This window comes from Scleropages formosus, chromosome 21, assembly GCF_900964775.1.
Source record: "Scleropages formosus chromosome 21, fSclFor1.1, whole genome shotgun sequence".
In the NCBI taxonomy this organism is placed as follows: Eukaryota; Metazoa; Chordata; class Actinopteri; order Osteoglossiformes; family Osteoglossidae; genus Scleropages; species Scleropages formosus.
In genome coordinates this window covers 5,446,047-5,466,867 of record NC_041826.1, presented here as the reverse complement: position 1 = coordinate 5,466,867, position 20,821 = coordinate 5,446,047, and the positions used below count along the sequence as shown (strand labels likewise).

At 51.0% G+C, this 20,821-nt stretch overlaps 1 protein-coding gene across 6 annotated transcripts in view; it reads right to left on the bottom strand.

The window, feature by feature from the left end:
• LOC108924285 (double-stranded RNA-specific editase 1-like) overlaps positions 1-20,821 on the bottom strand; it is a 108,305-nt gene that overhangs the window by 12,504 nt on the left and 74,980 nt on the right. For all 6 annotated transcript variants that reach the window (XM_029247158.1, XM_029247159.1, XM_029247161.1 and 3 more), the window contains 4 exons: positions 14,815-14,889; positions 5,710-6,638; positions 1,247-1,361; positions 984-1,152 (listed from right to left, as the gene is read on the bottom strand). In XM_029247158.1, the coding sequence (XP_029102991.1) occupies positions 984-1,152; positions 1,247-1,361; positions 5,710-6,638; positions 14,815-14,842 (1,241 nt within the window). In that variant the 5' untranslated portion in view covers positions 14,843-14,889. The remainder of the gene's footprint in view (positions 1-983; positions 1,153-1,246; positions 1,362-5,709; positions 6,639-14,814; positions 14,890-20,821) is intronic.

The following is a 20,821-nucleotide window of genomic DNA, read 5'->3' as shown; positions in this document are numbered from 1 at the left end:
GTTCGCATGTTCTCTGCGTGGGTTTCCTCCGGGTGCTCTGGTTTCCTCCCACACTCCATACACTTGCTGTTCGGGTTCCCGCATAGTGTGTGAGTGACAGAGAGAGTGTGTTCCACTGATGTATGGATGAGTGACCCAGTGTAAGTAGTGTATCTTGCAGTGTATGTCTTTGGGTGCTCTGGTTTCCTCCCACACTCCAAAGACATGCTGTTCACCCATCGTGTGTGAGTGACAGAGAGAGAGAGTGTGTTCCACTGATTTATGGATGAGTGACCCAGTTTAAGTAGTGTATCTAGCAGTGTAAGTCACCATGGTGAATAAGGTGTGTGGGCTAGTAACACTACACAGAGTTCATTGGAAGTCGCTTCGGAGAAAAGCATCTGCTAAATGAAGTAACATAAACCTGTCTCAAGAAACATCTCGCAGGCAACAAACGCAAAGCAGCAGCCAGGCTCAGACGAATCATCTGAAACATTCCCACATATTTTACTATTATGTATAATTTTATGGAATAGTCTTTCAGCACAAAGGGAATTTTAACATGGAAAGCAGAGGGAAAAATCACAGCTCAGCCTGCCAGGAGCAATTACAACGACATAACATTATTAATAATTAATAGAGGCATCGTGCATACTGACTGCACCGAAACATACTGTTTGTAAAGAAAGTAAGCTTCAGTAGTATGTAGAATGAATAAAAAAAGACAGATCCTCAGACAAACAGTGAAAATGAAATTAATGATGGCACTATATTCTATGTAACTGAACGGTGGAGACGGGAGCAGGAGTTTGGTCTTGGTAACAACTCTCATGAAGACTGAAACAGGGGATCCATGTGAAAGCTCCTTTCTCCGCTACATGTGAGAAAAAGCCAAAGAGGGACTAGGGCATCACGGAGTAATGCACGTGACACGTGATCTGGTGGCTTCGCATCATGCCGTCATGGTTGCCCTGCCCTTCCGACCCCCGGCGGCAGTGCCCCACCTGAGGTAGTACTCCAGCTGGGAGTACAGGTACCGGATGAGGGAGCGGCGGGCAATGATCTCGGCGTGGCAGTCGTTCAGCGCCAGGCCTCGGTCGCTCATGTACTCCCCGTTTATGCACTTGGTTCCCGTGGAAACGCAGATTACTTGGGCCTCCTTGACATCGGTGCCTGGGTGAACGAGAAGAACGTTTGTAGACGCGGAGGCGGCGGCCGGAGAGGCTAACGTATGCAGTCTTCAAATTTCACGGATGCGATCGCGTACCTGTTGTCATGACGACCCCAGCGAGGACTTTCCGCCGCGCGTGAGGGGAGGTGAAGTTGTCCGTCAGCTCGCTGAACTTGTCCACCACCAGCCGGGAGACGGCGTCGGCCAACACCTGAGACACCACACGACACAGCAACTTCACGCCCGGGCGTCTCACGGCGACACGTTACCAACGCAAACTCAAGGAGACACGGGCCAAGGATGTGCAACAATGCGGGAGACGTGAAAAATAGTAAGCGTCAAAGATGACGACTTGAGAAGACTAAACAAAAGCGCTTTAGTTTGCGGGCGCGGGACGCGGCCGTACTCGTTGGACTCCTTTCGAAACACGAGCGGACAAAAAAAACGCGGGATCCTCAAACGCACGGGTTACAGGGATGGAAGGGATCCGCCCAAAGAGGAATCGCTGCCGGCGGACCTAAAGGAAAGCGCCCGACGCGAAGCCCCTAAGACCCCGAAGCAGCCGAGTCCCGCGATGGACACATGATGACGGTGGCGCAAACGTGAGCGGCGAAAACGAGCGGCGCACTCGAGCTACTGCGCCGAAGGGTGGATGGCAGCCCTCGAAGCGACAACCTTCTTCTCCCTCCACATACTTCGCTTTATCTCAGGTAGCGCTAATATAGTGGAGAATTACACTGGGAGGAAGCCAGTGGCTGAACGAGCGCAAATTAAGATTAGTCTGTAATTGGCCGTGTCCACGGCGAAGCCGCTCCGCAGTCACTGGGTCACGTGATAACGCGCCTACGTTCCGGCGGGTCGCCGGCGCTTCGGAGGGCCGCGTGCTCGGGAGACAATGGCGCGACGAGGTGTTTTATTCCGGAAATAAGACGCAAACTATTCCGTCATTTAGCGCCTCCGTTCTCCTAATTAGTCGGGAGCACACGGAGGGCACCTCTGCGCGCGCTCGAGGCAAATTAAATAAATATTTCAAGACAAAGAATGAATTAGTCAATTAGGCGGGTGCCGTCTCTGTCAGAGGAGTCGCACGGTGAATTAAGTACGCCGGGGGGGTGGGGTACAGTCTGACAGGAGGAGGGAGAAAGGGACACACTCGTGAAGATGAGATAGCGTGGAAGTGATGAACAGCACGCTGTCTTCTGGTGGACCGCTCCTCTTAACATGTGTGTGTGAGTGAGTGACTGACTGAGTGAGTGTGTGACTCAGTGAGTGAGTGAGTGAATGAGTGAGTGAGTCAGTGAGTGAGTGAGTGAGTGAGTGAGTCAGTGAGTGAGTGACTGACTGAGTGAGTGTGTGACTCAGTGAGTCAGTGAGTGAATGAGTGACTCAGTGAGTGAGTGAGTGAGTCAGTGAGTGAATGAGTGACTCAGTGAGTGAGTGTGTGACTCAGTGAGTGAGTGAGTGAATGAGTGAGTGAGTCAGTGAGTGAGTGAGTGAGTGAGTCAGTGAGTGAGTGACTGACTGAGTGAGTGTGTGACTCAGTGAGTCAGTGAGTGAATGAGTGACTCAGTGAGTGAGTGAGTGAGTCAGTGAGTGAATGAGTGACTCAGTGAGTGAGTCAGTGAGTGAGTGAGTGAGTGAGTCAGTGAGTGAGTGACTGACTGAGTGAGTGTGTGACTCAGTGAGTCAGTGAGTGAATGAGTGACTCAGTGAGTGAGTGAGTGAGTCAGTGAGTGAATGAGTGACTCAGTGAGTGAGTGAGTGAGTCAGTGAGTGAGTGACTGACTGAGTGAGTGTGTGACTCAGTGAGTGAGTGAGTGAGTGTGTGACTCAGTGAGTGAGTGAGTGAGTCAGTGAGTGAATGAGTGACTGACTGAGTGAGTGTGTGACTCAGCGAGTGAGTGAGTGAGTGTGTGACTCAGTGAGTGAGTGAGTGAGTCAGTGAGTGAGTCAGTGAGTGAATGAGTGACTCAGTGAGTGAGTGAATGAGTCAATGACTGAGTGAGTGACTGACTGAGTGAGTGTGTGACTCAGTGAGTGAATGAGTCAGTGAGTGAGTGAGTGAGCGAACTTTACATGGCGTATCGGTTGTGTCAGCACACGGAACACCGGAACGGCAGAGCCATGCGCACGGCGGACAGCCCACCCCACACAGAGCTCCCGAGACAGGACGACGGATAGGGTTGGACACCGTTAAGAGTTTAGCGAAACGGTACAGTATCGGTACCAGCGAAACGATGCAGTGTTTTAACGCTGTCAATAACGTAAGTCCTACGCACAACACATTTGATTAAATACTGACTACTGACACTGAGAGTGAAGCTCAAACTGAACAAGTTTGTGCTGTTACACTTCTGCTGAACCAATGAATGTGTTTCCACTCCATCACAAATGCCTAATCAGCATTTTTCTTCAGGAAAAAGAAAAAAAAAAGCACATCGACTTCCGATGCGACACCTCTCTCGTTTCGCTGAACCGCCTGCTGCAAAAACACTCCTCCCGATCACGCGCCGCTTCCCGGAAATACACGGAAATACCTCGGCACGAAAGCCGCTTACGTTGGAAACTTCCCTTCTTGCGTTTGATAAAAACGGCAAAGTATTTTCTATTCTATTTTGATCTGAAAGTGTGGATCACCTTTCGGAGTTTTGGCCGCGTGATTGCAGACCGCCGTCTTTCTTAAGCCTGGTTTTGTAAAATTTCCAACAAACACCCTCACTTTTTGTACAGTTTTCTTCTTTTTGTCTCGACAGTAATACAGAAAACAATGCTTTTGTTGGGCTGGAATACACACACGCATCGTCTGAACCGCTCGTCCCATATGGGGTCGCGGGGAGCCGGAGTCTAACCCGGCAGCTCAGGGCATAAGGCCGGAGGGGGAGGGGACACACCCAGGACGGGACGCCAGTCCATCGCAAGGCACCCCAAGCGGGGCTCGAACCCCAGACCCACCGGAGAGCAGGACCCGGTCCAACCCGCTGCACCACTGCACCACCGCGCCCCCCCTCTGGGCTGGAATATCAATAACGATAAACACTGAATATTGGTGCCCAACCCTCATTGAAGGGCAGGAATGGGGTTGCGTGTGGCCGACCGGTGGAGAGCGCTCTTCTGCAACGGTGGCGGGCGAATCTGGCGTCGAGGGAAGGGACCCGGCCACAGCGCACCGCTTCCCAACAGAGCCTCCCTCGTGTTGACAGACGCCGCTTTGTTCAAGGACGAGCTGCCGGGAGGCACTTCCCGTAACATCGATTGTCTTGTTTCAACAACGTTCGGGAGGCGATGTTAATTAAGGCCGCGGTTTACTTTGACCAGCTCTTATCTGGAACAGGGATTATGGGGGCAGGATTAAGAGATGTGTAAATAGATGTCTCACTGGCAATAGGATGAGTTCAGTGCTTTCGCTCCTGGCTAGTTTACGCGTCCCAGCTTTATGTCAACCTCAGATGCTCATATCAATTTTGCGGGAAAGTCAGATTGACTGGTGACGGTTGCACAGTAAAAGCAAGAAGTCGTCACACACCGAGGGGCCAAGGACTCAACAGGATGAACGTGGGTCCACAGTCACACAAGCCGCTTGTCCCGAGCAAGATTGCAGCGAACTGGAGCCTAACCCAGCAACGCAGGGCATAGGGCTGAAGGGGGAGGGGACACACCCAGGACAGGACACCTTTCCATCGCAAGGCACCCCAAGCGGGACTCGAACCCCAGACCCACCAGAGAATAGGCACAGGCCAAGTCCACTGCGGCGCCGCACCCCCAACGCCCCTAGTCTAGGGTTTTATTCCGATTTCTTGAGACGACAATCACTTAATAATGACTTTTGTGCTGAAGGTAGTATTGAATCTATATTTCCGAATGTGTTCACACAGCTTGCTTTTCATGAATACGCTCATCATCATGACTGTACCCAATGCCGTAGCTTCGAAAAACAAACAAAAAAAAAATAGAAAAAAGAATAGAACCATAAATTCTAAAAACTACAGAAGGATAGAATAAGTAATAACGCACTTTAATTTACCGGAGGATATTAGAGAAAACCTTATATTTATAATTAAAAGTGAAATATCAGTTTCAAGCTTTCAAGTAATATTATTGTCCTTATTCTGAATTGCCTCTGGGTGGACAATTTCAACTAAATTAGAAAAATAAAATCTGGTTCCGTGTCTTGCACTTAAAACTCCGAATCTAGAAATTGTTTAAAGATCCTTCCATCAAACAATATATGAGGAATTCTCAAACTCTCAGTCTCCTCGGGCCAAGAACAGCTTCTCTGCCCGCAAATAAGCAGGCATATATAAATATTTCATTTCATCCCAAACAGAAAAAAAGAAAAAAATCCTAAAAAGCAACATTCTTTGGAAAAAGGAAAAAGAAAAAAAAAAAAGAAAAACTGTAGGAGTTAATCAGATGAAAACCCATAATGCAACATTCAGTTGCCCTACTTTCAGAAGTAGGACTTTTTTTTTTGGTCTGTCGCACTACCGGAACCAGCTCCAGCTGTTGGAACGCGTCTAGCCGTGGAGTTGTGCGTGAGCGCGTGCGCGGGCGGGCTTTACCTGGGGCAGGTGCAGTTGCAGGCCCTCTCGGGGGATGGGCTGGCGGGAGGGCGTCTGGTCTAGCTGCATGTTGAAGAGCGTGGAGAGGGCCGCCTGCGCAGCACGCGCCTTGGCCAGCTTCTTGTTGCGGCCGGAGCCCTCGAAGGTCTGCGAGTCCACCGTCACGGCCATGACGAAATTCTTGGCGTGGCTCTCGCCGCTCTCCGACACAAACTCGTACTTGAGACCCGGCCGTAGCTCGTTGAGAATCATGACCGGGTTCTTGCCGCCGGAGGGCGAGGAGAAGGCGGAGGGCGGGGGCAGCGGCGACTGCGCCAGGCTGCCGGTGCCCGTCGCCGCGGGCAGGGGGTACTCCCCCAGCGAGCCGAAGGAGCCGTTGCCGTTGGAGGCCAAGTAGAAGGGCTCCTCGGGGGGGGCGGGCGTCTCGAAGCCATTGAAGAGCATGTCCGGAAAGTCGGCCTGGTCGGAGGTGAAGTCGGTGTTGACGCTAAGCGTGCGGCCCATGGCCAGATGAGCCTCGGAAGCATTGGGGAACTGCACGAAGGAGCGCAGCGCCTTCTCGGCCGCGCTCAGCTTGGCCTTCTTCTTGGTGGGGCCGGAGCCCTCGAAGAGCTGCCCGTTAACCTCGACGGTCATGACGAAGACGGGCGCGTGCACGGGGCCCGTCTGCGAGAGCAGCTTGTACTGCAGGCCCGGCTTGATCTCATTCAACTGCATCAGCGCGTTCTTGGGCAGCACGGGCCCCGGCGTTTTCTTGCGCTTCTTGGGCCTGAACTTGGAGTGCGCATGCCCATTATTGCCCTCCTCGAGCGGCCGCTTCCGGCCGCCCCCACCGCTGCCGTTTGGGAGCGGGGTGCCCTCGCCTGCCCCCTCCTTGGAGGAGACGTTGTCCAGGTTGCGGTTTTCCTTTACGTCGGTGCTGCACGAACCTGCGGTGCCCAGAAAGAGTAACTTACAACGCCTTCGTTGCAGGATCTTGTAAATGTAAAATTTATAGATTCCTTTATCTCTCTTTGTAACCGAACAAGTGATGTGTGTTCCTTGTTTGATATGGGGGCACTGGGGGAGATCATGGATACATCAATACATAAAACACATTTTATACACAATGTCATACTGAAATCATTACATCGTTACATAATGCGAAATCAAACGGGCAATCTAGAATTACCTACAAAAATACAATGCACGGTTAATTTCATTAAGTGCACTCCACAGGAATAAACACAAATATACTGATCGAAAGAGGGATAGAATATTTTTAATTCTCTGCCATTAAAGGACAAGAAATGTAAGTTTTGATCTCAGCGAGATTAAAATCAAAAATGCACAAATATGAAGCAATCAAAGGCTATAAAGTTCTTTGAAACCAATCAGATGGCTTTAAATAAATTTTTAAAAGTTTAGTTCATTTCAAAGCACTCTTTATTCTTAAAAGAAAGCGTTATTTGTACAAAACGGGACAAAGCGCAGCAATAAGTGCAATAAGCGTGGGATTAGGAAATTGGAAAAGTTTGTATTGTACGAGGGGGAGGCTGCGGTCATTTCGGCGAGCGCTATAGCCTGAGGCTCCTCGGTCAGGGAAACGGGTTTGCTGGGACTCGAGGAGCGGCTGACCGGGTCTGGAGGGGGGAGCGGATCCGCTTGAAGGGCAATTCAAAGTGAAGAAAGACCAGGAGCCCAAAAAAGGCCATCGCTTCCACTGTGCCGCGTACTTCTACTCTGCGTGTGGCTGTAAGGAGGACTCCTATATCAGGTCCACGTTGGGTCTACAGAATGGAGAAGTGTGGGAAGCGCCGTCTGAAGGAACACACATCACTAGGTCCCGTTCACAAAGCTGATGGAACGTTGACTAAATTTTCATTTATAACATCCTCCAGCAAAAGCTCGATAGGTTACTCCTTTCGGCGCTTGGGGAGAGAGAGAATCTGGCGTGAAAAGGGCGGCATGGGACACCGGGGGGGGGGGCGGAGCTTGAAGAGGAGACACAGGAAGCTTCGGGGGGGGTGGAGGACAAAAGATACAGGGGAAAAAGGGAGACACACATCACAAAAACAGTTCTGAAAATTATGAAAAGGTCTTTGATTTACAGAGCTGAACACTTCCCCAACCTGGCAGCCCCCCCGTACGACTGGCAGCCCACCCACCCTTAACCTTGTGCGTCAGTTACACTTCACCTTCACGTCTCTACCAAAAAGCTGCAGTCTCCCTAAATTAGGCCCCATGTCATAAATGATGTCCAGCTAGTTGGAGGCTAACTTAATTATGCAACAAACCCGCATCTATGAATTACACGGGTTTCGCAGAAATGTTAATGTCGCTGCAGTGTACGAACAGGGGAGATCCGTTGTGTTACACGTTGCCGGTCATCCAAACAATGCAGCTGCAGGTCTCCAAGGGATGCGTTTGAGTGAAATTGCTCCACTTCAAACCCCTTGACCCCATTACTTCTCAAAGACACTCAATCACCAGGCGACTGCATACTCCGTTCGGGTGTTGACCTTCAAGTAGGGGAAGTCTTTCTCTTAGTTACTCCATAATAATTGAAGTGCAGTCGATACCCCCGGTGTGAATTTTCTGTGTGCGGATGAATGTATAGGACAGTTTTTGTCTGTCTATTTGTCAATTTGTGCAGGTCAGTGGTCGTTGAACATGTATGTCTGGGTCAAGTTATACTTTCCTAGCTGGTCCTTCTCTGTCTCATGGAATAACTTGCGCTCCTCTCCTCATGTCTTCTGTACAGGTGTACCTCAGGGATCAGCGTTGGGACCTTTCCTGTTCTCTTTGTACACTCATTGCTTCTCATGGCTCTTCACATTATTCTTCATGCAAATTTACATCTCCTTTCCTTATCAAAAACCATAGGCTTCCAAGGTTAGAGTCAACTGACTGGCGGTTTTGTTCTTCCGGATTAAACCGCGTATGGGACAGAAGAACAAAACCTCCAGTCAGTTCAATCTCCTTTCCTTCTTTGTCTTTCTTTCCAATATCTCAAATCATATATCAAATGTCCTCATGGACATGTCTCACGGACAAATGTCTCTCTCCAGCTCTTCTTGGATGGCTCAACTTCACTGGCTCGGCCCTGTCATTTTCATCTTTACAAAACCCACCCCTGCCTCAATGACTGTATTACCCAGCTCCTTTTCCGGGGCCTTGTTTTCTCCAGGCATAATTATGATAGTTTTCCTTTTGTTCCATCCTGCATCTGCCCCTGCTCTTTCCAACTCATACAAAATTCTACTGCTTTTTTAGTGAATAATCATAATGTTCCACATTATACACAAGCACTCCTCTGCTCTGGTCTTACACTGGTTCCCTCATCACAGTCCCCAGGCAATTCAAGACCATTATGCTTACTTGCAGGTGCCTACACGACCGGACTCCTCACTACCTTCGGTCTCTAATTTCACCCAACTGTCCACAGGTTATAACCTCCGATCTGGCTCTGCCTGGCTTCTCTTAGTACTCTTTCTTCTTGCTCCCAAACTGTGGAATGAGCTGCCGCTCAACATTACTCGTCTTCGGACTTTCCACCACCTGCCGAGAACTTATCGCTTCAGTCCTTATCTCGAGCAAAATATAACACATTGTTCTAGTTTCCTCATAGTATTTCACTGTTAGTTTGCAAATGTTTGAGAAACCTCCAAGCCTAATGATTTTCTTATCGATATATCTACATTTAATGTTCGTTCCGATCCCTTTAAGAGTCGCACTCATCTTTCTTCCTTTTCCATCTTCCTGGAGTGACACGGAATCTTTGGTGGGCCTTCACAGGGGCAATTTTGGAAGCCTTTGCCAGCAACTACACACTGATGTCTACTGGATCCGTTTGCCTAAAAATCACTGGATTATGGATGCTGCCACCACTGATGCTGATTCGGCATCAATCGATCGAAACATAACTTCTCAGCTGTAGCGGCCAAGTCTGGTTCAAATACATTAGAATTTCCAAGACGGGTGGGCAGCTACTGGTACTTAGACCACAGAGACTTATTCTTCTTCCAGTTCCTTGGCCTTGGAGTTGTTTTGTTTTCCTTTCCTTTGTTGCCAGATGGCTAACCGCACAGTAATTCCTTAGGACCCGTCTTCATTGTTTGCTCTCTTCACGTTTTATCGCCTTGTGTTAATTTTATGGGACATACAGTACGACACTGTGCAAATGAGCACAATATAGAGAATGAATGGAATTTTATAATGGTTATTTCTGCGCTAGTCTGATTTTGTTAGAGGAAACAGAGTATCTCATCCTAGACTGTCATGAAGGAACTTTATTGTGCCACCTCGTTTAAAGCCATTCTTGTACATCACTTTGGACCAAGGCATCAGCTAAATAAATAATGATAATATGCATGGTGTGAATAGCTGGGTAGCAGCATGTGTGTGAAACTGAATTTGGTGCAGGGGGATATTTATAAGTGGCTCCTAATTAAAGAAGGCACTGAGGTAATGCCATGAGTATTTCAACAAGACGGGCAAGCTGTATAAATCAGAGGGTGCCAAAGCCAGTGTCTCAAAGAGGGGGTTTTCAGAATAAAAAAATGTGTAGAGTGACACCACAGCCTCTGCCTGTTTGTGTGAAGATGCTGGGGAAGGACAGGTGGTATGTGAAGGAACAAGCACAAGTCTAGTGAACGCAGAGACTAAAGAAGAGACACGCAGGGGCTACAAAGTTCTAGAATAAAATCTCTGCAGTGTTCACATTTTAAACTGTAGTGTGCTGCATGACATATATTCCACTGTGCTATGCATTTCATAGATATATGTATAATATATCAGCATGACTTAATTAGAATATCACATCAAATATGCATTAATAACCCTTAATGTGTTCTTTTGATCAAAAAATTTTAATACATACTGTATAGCAAACCACAGAAAAGCAATATAGAGTAACTCAGTGTAACACACTAGATTTCAGATGGGTTTTGGATGTAGCGATTGCAAATTCAAAAATGAATCGAATGAAAAATGTGAGAGGAAGCTAAGAAGGGCCAAAAGCATTGAGAGGAAGAGTCACAGACGGTGTTGCAGAGGGGGGACGCATTATTATACCCAGTGCCGTGACGCGCCCCTTTCTCGCCTCTAACACTATAGACCTCGAGTGACCTTGACATTTCCACCTGCTAGAGTCTTCCCAGGGCTCCGAGAAGCTGTCTAAACCTTTCCCGGCTCTGCCGTGCCTGGGGAGGATTACTGCTTTCCTCACACATGGAACAAACGTGTAGGGGGTAACCAGACCCATCTGATGATCTGGTCACAGCTGAGCTGGGCAGTGTGGAAAATGGATTTTGCTGCATGTTCTCAGTGCAACGCACACCTTTGCGCCCCTCTTTGACATGCTTTTTAATATGTTTTTGTGAGGTAGGTGTTTTGTGGTAGGGGGTGCAGTGGCGCAGTGGGTTGGACCGCAGTCCTGCTCTCTGGTGGGTCTGGGGTTCGAGTCCCGCTTGGGATGCCTTGCGATGGACTGGCGTCCCGTCCTGGGTGTGTCCCTTCCCCCTCCGGCCTTACGCCCTGCGTTACCGGGTAGGCTCCGGTTCCCCGTGACCCCGTATGGGACAAGCGGTTCTGAAAATGTGTGTGTTGCGGTAAAATAAATAGGCTATTGTTTTTTTCCCCCCCATTTTTAATTTAATTCCGTGCAGCAGGTCAAAGTAATACTGACAGTTTTAGCTCAACTCCTAATTGCAATATAAGAAACTTTACTATATTTAATTACATTCCCAATACATGATTTATTGTAACACTCAGCATATTTCTGGAACAGCCAGACCCTAGCATAAAACAAATGTGGCTTTTCAGGAAGACGGGTTCAAAGTTTCGAAGCCGTTTACCGAGAGAGAGAAAAAAAAAAAAAAGCTTTCAATTCGAATTTGCATTAATAAAAATAAAACTTAAAAAAAAAAATCCTAAATCCACAGAGAAACACAATGTTCCGTGTTTTAAAACACACTGTAAAATAGTTCATAACAGGGCTTTCATTTCTTCGTGGTAAAATTGCATCATGAGGCTATGCAAATATGGCGAGGAAAGGTTAAGCATGTCTGACAGCAAACACTCACGATGCTCGTGCGTTGTTAAATAAAGTACCCTCGCCCGAGCTTTGCTTCGGATAAAGGCTGCGCTTAAGAGTCTCACCTTCGTAGAGGGAAACTCAAAAAAAAAGCAATCCTCGGCATATTAAAATAGCTTCTTAATGCCTTCCTCGCACTCTTATCATCCCTGTCGCATGTCCCCGCTGTATTAATATTTACATACCCTGTCCAGAGATGACAACTGTCTCCTCGATATCTGGCCCAGGCCTCAGAAGATATGCCAACGTCGATTTTCTTGTTGGGGAAAGGGGGCCGCCGATTCGCGGAGTAGAAAAGTCAACTTTTGACCCGACTCACCTCTGGAGTTCGACCCCAGGAATGACGAGACGCACCAGCTGTAACTTAAAAGCAAAACCCTTGCCGAGCATAACGTGATCTTGTTCTTTCCTTGCGTACGACACGCACTTCATCTTCCCTCCGAGTCAGATCAGAGAGGAGTTGCCCCCGACGTTCCCGGGGTTTGTCGGCCTTTGAAGAATCACTATAAGAGTTATGTGCTGCAGTGCTAAATTTTCCAGGTACTCTCACAGGAACATGACTCACTATGAAAAGTTGTATTGAAATCCCACATCCCTGATTCTCTAAGGTTAGGGGTCTTCCCCGGAAAAATACATTTCGTGGCACCTGAAGTGCATATCGAGTGGTGGAGAGGGACCCGTATCGTGTAGTACTGGAAACGCAGAAGCAAAATTACAAGTGGTGGCACAGATTTATTAATTTAGCTGATGCGTTTCTCCAAAGCATCTTAAAATTGTTCTTCCTTTTATGAAGGTGGCTCATTTTTACCAAGGGGGCACAAAGGCGCACCGGGTTTGACCGGGTCCCGCTCTCCGGTGGGTCTGGGGTTCGAATCCTACTTGGGGTGCCTTGCAATGGACTGGTGCCCCACCCTGGGGGTGTCCCCTCCCCCTCCAGCCTTACGCACCGTGTTGCCAGGTTAGGCTCCGGCTCGCTGCAACCCCTCTTCGGACAAGCAGCTTCAGACAGCGCGGGGGTAATTTTTACTGGAGCAATGGAGAGTAAGTACTTTGCTCAGAGGTACTACAGCTAGAGGTGGGATTCAAGCCTGTGACCTACTGGACCAAAGGCAACAGCACTAACCACTATGCTACCAGCTGCCCCCTTTTTTCGGTCACCGCATATCAGTTAGCAGGTGGAAAAACCGTGGTCCGTGTCGCTTCTACACTCTGATCGGTGTTTCAAACAGGCGGAAACATAACGGCCGTGACGCTAAGGGCCGAAACCTCTTTAAAAGAGCAGAAAACCAGAACCTAGGTTTAGCTCGTGTCTTGACCTCAACAGGTCCGAGGTTTAACCAGCCACATCGGCACCCCCACCATTGAACCCCAGCAATGAGGTCTCACCAGCGGTGTGTGTGCTCTGCCGCCTCAGGGAGTTGAGGGCAGAAGATCGGAGAGCGGATGGTGCGTGTCGCCATGTGACAGCGCCACACCTGAACGCGGCCCTGGGCCGGCTGGAGCCCACATAGATGTCAGGTGTCAAAGACCTTTAGATCAGCATTGCAGGAGGTGCCTCTAGGATTTGTTTAAAAAAAAAAAATAAAACTCTTCACAGAGAAGCTTTTTTTATTTTGCCGTGAGCCTTTCGTAAGAGTCTTCGCAGCAGACGTTTCCTTGACGTCTCTTCCTAGCCTTTCTCGCTCCTCTTTTTCTGAAAGAACGGGCACCTGCGAGGTTTTTATGTAGGGACTACACTAAAGCCACACCCGTCTCCCGCACCTCAGTCGGGACTCCCGCTGTTCTCGTCCACGGATCGCGCAGAATTCGAGCGCGGTCGGCAAATTTCTCAAGACGCCTACGTGAGAAGAGATTTTTCCTCCACGCTCAACAGAGTGGGAACTGGGCCCGCTGCTCTTAATTAGTCACGAGGACCGAACTTTTTCCAAGAGTTTCCAGAAGTTGCGGAGCCTCGCGCCACGGACAACGTCTTTAGGATTCTACGTGTAAAAAAGACCGATAGGGGGGTTTCTGAGCGCTGACGCAAGGCTCCCGCTGCCCCCGTCCTTCAAGGTAAAGCCAGTGCTCGTCATTAAAATGGCATTTTAAATTCAAAGTGCACTAAAAGCTCAAAAGACTTGCTGGCAGCCAACTTTTAATGCATAAATTTCAATTCAACAGAAATGCGCTTTTCAGCAGCTCCGGCCGTACGAGATCTGAGGTGCGACTTTCGTTCGGCGCTCTGATGGAATGCGGCGCCGCGTTTAAGTTCCGAGACATTATCGATTCACTGCGAAGGCCTTTAAAGGCGACTTAAAAAAATGAGCCACTGAAGAATGTTATAATTATTGGAGGGGAGGAAGGGATGAGCTCAGTAACACATCAGACGGTAGCCTTTTCTCTTTCAACGTGCAGGCTATGCTTTCTCCTTCCACAGAGACCCTACGGGGAGGGGGGCGGACGTACCCTGATCTCGCCCGAGCCGAGATTCGATGGGTTGCGGCACATGTTCTGCGTGTGGGGGTGGGGGTGGGGGGTCAGGCCGCAGCCACTGTCCCTTTTCTCCACATTCTTTTCTCTCCTTTCTTTAGACAAACACAGGGCCACCGTCTTCATCCCTCCTGGATGAAGGATTAAGTTCTACATCCTGCTCTGGCCGAGAGAAAAGGGATCAAATCCACCCGAAGGGCAATTCAAAGGAAGGAGAGAAGCACGCCCCTTTACCGCGTCCCGAGGGGCGTAGGGGAATGTATCTTACGCTTTTTTTTTCAGGATGCCTTCACGTAACGTTCACGTGGAAATTGCGCAGCGCTCTAAGTTACGCCGCCGCCGAAATGGGAAGCGGCGCATCTTACGAGAAAATTCGGCAAGGCCGAGTTCGTCGCAGCCTGGCTGATAGGAATGCGCAACACGTGTCTCGAAGGGAATAAAAGTATACTGGTGTCCCGTTGAGGCGAAGACGAGGACTTTCGAGAGGGGGAGGTGGTTTCGCGGTCGGGGCCTGGTCGGCGACGGCTCGGTGCGGGACCAGGCAGGAGGGTCGCACTCACTCATGTTCTCCTCCTCATCTACGTCCATAGCGAAGAACTTCTGCTGGCTCCGCGGCTGTCGGGCTACAGTTCGGCCTGGGGAAGACACAGGCGGCACAGTGAGGGGTTTGGGGGCGTCACGTTCGACCGCATTCGCTTCTTTCGGACACACGCAAACACGCGGACGGACAGACGGACACACGCAGACAACAGCGAAGCAAAGCGTGATGGGCAAAAATGCATTTGCAAGGAAATACAGTGCAGGTTTGTTTAAATGCAACCATTTTAACCGCGGTACAACCATTCCCCCACAGACTCCAGCTTAAGACAGCGCATTCAGTGACGGGTGATATGTAAAACTTCATAACGGTGGTAAATATGAGTTCGGTGCTTTTTCTATATGCATTTTACTGCTTATTTTTTTGGGGGGGGGGACATTTTTCATTTGGCTACATGACTTTGTCAGTTTGTGGTGCCAGGGGTTATCCCTCATGATGTCCAGTATGGGTTTGGTTCAACGCGGTTTTTGGAAGGTCTGCTTTAAACGCTGTCTGTACAGAACACAGTCCACCCTGCTCGCGTCGCGACCACGAACGCAAAGGTCTCTGCGCTTGACCTCTTACCGTATTTTAATTGTACCGCAGGGAGTGAAGTATTTCACTGTGGGAACAAGGCTCAGCGAAAGGACTGTGCCAAGAGGACAAGAGCGCGAGAAGCTCGTTCAAAGGTCGGGTCAAGGAGACCCAAGGGGGTTATCGAAGTCAAAGGCCTTTGAGTCGGTGACAGTGGCAGCACCGTGTCCACTAGGGTGGCACGCACACCTACGTTACACCGGGGCGTCCTTCTTCGTCCAACTGGGGTGAACCGTTTTCTTTCCTTGGATTTTCACCAGGAAACATGCAGAAACCGCTCGTTCACCTCGACGCGGGCGATCTCACCCGCAGCGGCCGTCGCAGATTCGCCGCTAGACCTCGCGCGAGGATCCAACCGAGCCTCGAACCCGCAACCCTTCCGGCCCCGAGCTGCGCTGCTTTCGCCGCCTCGGCGCGCTCGAGGACGAATGACGTCAATTCGTTTCGCGCATCCGCCGTCGGACCGAGCGACATCTGCCGCAGAGGCTCCGAGCGCATTGCGACCCCGCTCGTTCCACGGCGGGTCTCTACCCCAACGCGCACAAGCCTAATGTATTCCCCAACGTCTCCGCACCATTCCCGCGCTCAAACAAGGGCACGCGGCAGAATAGCGAGTGCCGCATTACCGCTGATTTGATAAGCGCGCCATTAATTCAGCTCCCGAACTAGCTCCCCGGCACAAGGTCCGACGTATTAATGCTCTCGATGAAGAGGGCTTTCTTAAACGTCCTCACGGGCCTCTCGCCAGGAACCGCACGCTCCCTCTTTCCGAGCACGTTTCTCAAGTCACGAAGCATTTGTTTTTAATATCCTGCTAAATTCGTTCCCCCAAACACGTCCGGATCTTCATTAGAGCGCTCGCGCTTTCCTCGCGGCTCGGCTTTCGGTAACGAGTCCTCCGCGCTTCCCGTCGTACAGATCCCAGAGCCGGTCCTTTCCGGAGGAGACGACTCGGAGACGGGAACAGGGAGCCGGCCGACAGCGCGAGGGCGGCGGGGATGCGGAGCGGGAACCTCGGCTGGACGGCCACGGCGGGAGCAAGAAGGCGCTCCGCGACGGGGCTCACGAAGGCCCCTGGTACGAGCGGGACGGAGGGAGAGAAACGCGGCGATGGAAAAGGGGGCAGGGGACGTGAAAGTGTGCAGCTGGCTGTCTTATTTGGGACCGAGTCCAACATACCAAAGGGGAGGAGAACTGTTTGGCCGGGAGGTGAGCACAGCGCCACCTGGCATGCGTCCAGGGTTCGGCGTCCAGCTCCACGTGGCCGCCCATCCCTGGTTCGGTTGCGGGTCGCATAGGGCAGCAGGTGGTGTAATGGTTAGAGCCGCTGCCCTTGGACTCGAACCAGGCACATTTGTACCCCGCCTCCTTGTGTGGTACCCGTGAGCAAGGTATTTACTCTGAATCGATACAGTAAAAACTGCAGTACTCAGCTAAGCAAATAAATCATTGAAATTGTAATTGAAACAAAAAAAAAGAATTCCCGGCTGTGTGAACGGGTAAATTACCATAAGTATCTTAATATTGGGGAGGGGAGGGGAGGGGAGGGTGGCGCAGTGGGTTGGACCTGGTCCAACTCTCCACGGGGTCTGGGGTTCGAGTCCCGCTTGGGGTGCCTGTGATGGACTGGCGTCCCATCCTGGGTGTGTCCTCTGGCCTTATGCCCTGTGTTGCCAGGTTAGGCTCTGGCTCTCTGTGACCCCGAAAGGGACGAGCGGTTCCGAAAGCGTGTGTGTGTGTATCGTAATATTTTAAATTGACTTGGGGAAAAGCGTTGGCTAAATAAATACATTTAAATATTGCGAAGTAACGTTCTGAACGAGGTGGTGTCATCGTCGAGTTAGGGAGAAGGGAGGGATAAGCGGGTAAAGAAAAAAAATAATAATAGTGATAATAATAAAGAGAGGTGAGTCCCATTGAGGTACGAGTGTTAGAACGGAGACGCGGGTGGGTCCCGGCGGGATCGAAGCCCACGGGAGCGACAGGCAGACTACCGCCGCGCACCCGGAGGGGGGGCCGTTCGGGGATGCGGGCCGCGGCGCCCTTGCCGGCGGGGGGAAACGAGGGCACGCGCTTGTGACCTCCGATAGTATATCAGCGGCAGAACAGGCGCGGCGAGAGCCTGCGCGGAGCAGGGAGGGACGGGAGGGAATCGATACTATAATTGTAAAACAGAAAAACAGCCTCCAGCCAGCGTTATTCAATTTTACCCAGGACACTGAGGACTCATGCGGCCACAGCGTGAAGCGTTAACCCTTAGCGCCCGCCCGCCCGCCCTGCTGCTTTCACAACCCTCGTAGCGCATCGAGATCGGCGCCATCTGCTCTTTAACCCGGGGCCGACCGCTTCCCCCGCCGCCTTTCTCTTCTTACATTCTATTACTTGAGCACCAAAACCAGCACTTGCACGTAATTACACCAGCAATACTTACTTTGTACATAAACTTACACGCAATTCTAATTACAGAGCAGAACAAAAAGGCCCCTTTTCCCCTTCCTACTTTTTTTTCCTCTTATTTGTCAGGATTTGCAGTAACGAGTGATGAACGAACTTGAAAACCACGGTAAATATGAGCTCAGCGGTTTTTGCGCACATTTTGAATCGAATGCATAGTTTAAGGGGGGCGCGGTGGCGCAGTGGGTTAATCCAGGTCCTGCTCTCCGGTGGGTTGTGGGTTCGAGTCCCACTTGGGGTGCCTTGCGACGAACTGGCGTCCCATCCTGGGTGCGTCCCCTCCTCCTCTGGCCTTGCGCCCTGTGTTGCCGGGTTAGGCTCCACCTCCTCGCAACCCCGTATGGGACAAGCGGTTCAGATGATGATGTAGAGTTTAAAGGCCAACAGTGAGCCTCGCTTTCTTATTTTGTAAACTTCACATATCGCCCTGCTCAGTTTTCAATGGGGTTATGTTGAGTTCAGCGCTCGACCGCTCTCCTTTACGGAGGGGAGTTTTACGTTCCCGCACAGCGCTCGGGACGGATCCACCGCAACACGCAAAGTCACCCGGTACGCTGAGCGGAAAAAGGGTAAAAAGGAATAAAATGATGGGGCCGATCCATTTTAGGCTTGATGGATGATAAAAATTAAATGCGAGGGAATTCAAGTCAGGCTGCTTCACTCGTGTGTAAACGCGGCAATGAAATACAGAGAGCTCGAGACTCCTTACAATACTATGGAGAGTCTCATCCAAGACTTGGACAAGATACACACACACCATCTGAAAGCACCCGTCCCGAGTGGGGTCGCAGTGAACCGGAGCCTATCCCAGCAACACAGGGCGTAGGGCTGGAGAGGGAGGGGACACACCCAGGATGGGACGCCAGTCCATCACAAGGCACCCCAAGCGGGACTCGAACCCCAGACCCACCGGAGAGCAGGACCCGGCCAAGCCCGCTGCGCCACCGTGCCCCCCCACGCTAAACATATTGCCATTAAAGCTAAACTCAGAAATATCCATCAGCTGGTGATTTTTGTTTCCATATATTCTGTGCCAGGCCATCGCTAGTTGTCACGTGTCCCCGACAACGAAGGAAAGCATCAGTATCGAGCACTTGTCACCAGTTCACACGGCACGCGTATATTACCTCCGAGCCCATTCGTTTCCCCCGGACGCGGAGTAAAAAGGGACACGTACGAAGAGGGGCCAGAAAGCACGCGTGCGGGATCCCGTCGCCGTGTTCCCGCACAGCTCGGGCCTTCTGCTCGCCAGCGCGTTGCTTTGCACAGGCGGTGCGCTTTTAGCTAAACTAAATGGCCTAATTAATCTAAGCTAATGGTGGGTGACAGCAAATATGCGAGCGCAATTATTGCCCTATTAGAGATTGATATTCCGGTGGCGAAAATCTAAAGCGGAGCAGCTGATTTGGTCACTGCGCTCGTCTGGAGGAGCCGTGCGAAACTTTGTCGTAGCCCGGCGCCCATCCGCCCCCGCCGCGCGCACGCCGCGCTAATGGGCCGAGGTGTAATGAGAAAGCGTGCGGCTCCGGGCTCGGCGCGACCGGCGCCTGTCGCCTTTCATCTGCTACCTGTGCGCTTCCCTTTTTGTCGACTGCGGCAGAAACGCGGCTCCGCTGCCCCGACGGCAGAGGCGTCCCGCGCTAATCTAGCCAGCACCCTTCTTGTAGAAGTGCGAGAAGGACGCATATCAAATACACATCGTTGTTATTTACTCTCCACCAATTGCTTGCTGCTAACCCCATGTCTTAATGTAGGGTCACGGTGGCCCGGAGCCTATCCCCAAAGCTCAGGGTGCGAGGCAGGGTGCACCAGGGAGGGCCGCCAGTCCATCACGGGGACGTCACACGCACTCAGCCACGCACACACACACTAAGTGCAATTTAGTATCACCAATTTGCCTGAAACACAGGTCTTTGGACTGTGGGAGGAAACCAGAGCACCTGGAGGAAAAACAAGAGCATAAACATGGGAGAACAGGAAAACTCCACACTGATTAAAGCAGATTCAAACCAACACAAAGTCACAGCCTTCTCTGCCACACTACTTTATTATTATTATTTATTTATTATTATTACTATAGAGGGGACGCGGTGGCACAGGAACCGGGTCCTGCTCTCCAGTGGGTCTGGGGTTCGCGTCCCGCTTGGGGTGCCTTGCGGCAGACTGGCGTCCCGTCCTGGGTGTGTCCCCTCCCCCTCCGGCCTTACGCCCTGTGTTGCCGAGTTAGGCTCTGGTTCCCCGCGACCCCGTATGGGACAAGCGGTTCTGAAAGTGTGTGTGTGTGTGTGTATTATTACTATTATTATTATTATTATTATTGGGGGCACAGTGGTGCAGCGGGCTTGGCCTGGGCCTGCTCTGTGGTGGGTCTGGGGTTCTAGGTCTGCTTGGGGTGCCTTGCGATGGACTGGCGTCCCATCCTGGGTGTGTCCCCTCCCCCTCCAGTCTTGTCCCGTGTTGCCGGGATAGGCTCCGGCTCATCGCGACCCCGCTCGGGACAAGTGGTTTCAGACTCTGTGTGTGTGTGTGTGTGTGTGACAGATTATTATTATTGGTTTTGCTTACATCCAAAGTGAATTCCATTCTTCGACCCATTTACAATACTGGAGATCTTACCGAACAATCCAAGCGAAGTACGTTATTTAAGGGACGAACAGGAGGGGGTCCTCGCCGGATTTGAACTAACAGGGTTCAGGTTGCTAGAGTACCAGCTGAAAGAAGGTAAAGGCCATTCCAACAGCGGCACCGCATCCATCACCCCGTGAAAGTCACGGCAAAAACAAACCGAGGAGCCCGGCGACGCGCGCTTCGGCTCGGCTCCTCGGCGGCCCGGACGGCATCTCTCAGAGGCGCGGCACGCTGGCGACGGGCGGGAGCCGACGCGAGGTCCGGGCCCCGCGGTACCGCCCACTGGAGCGGCACCGCGCTCGCCGGCCACGTTA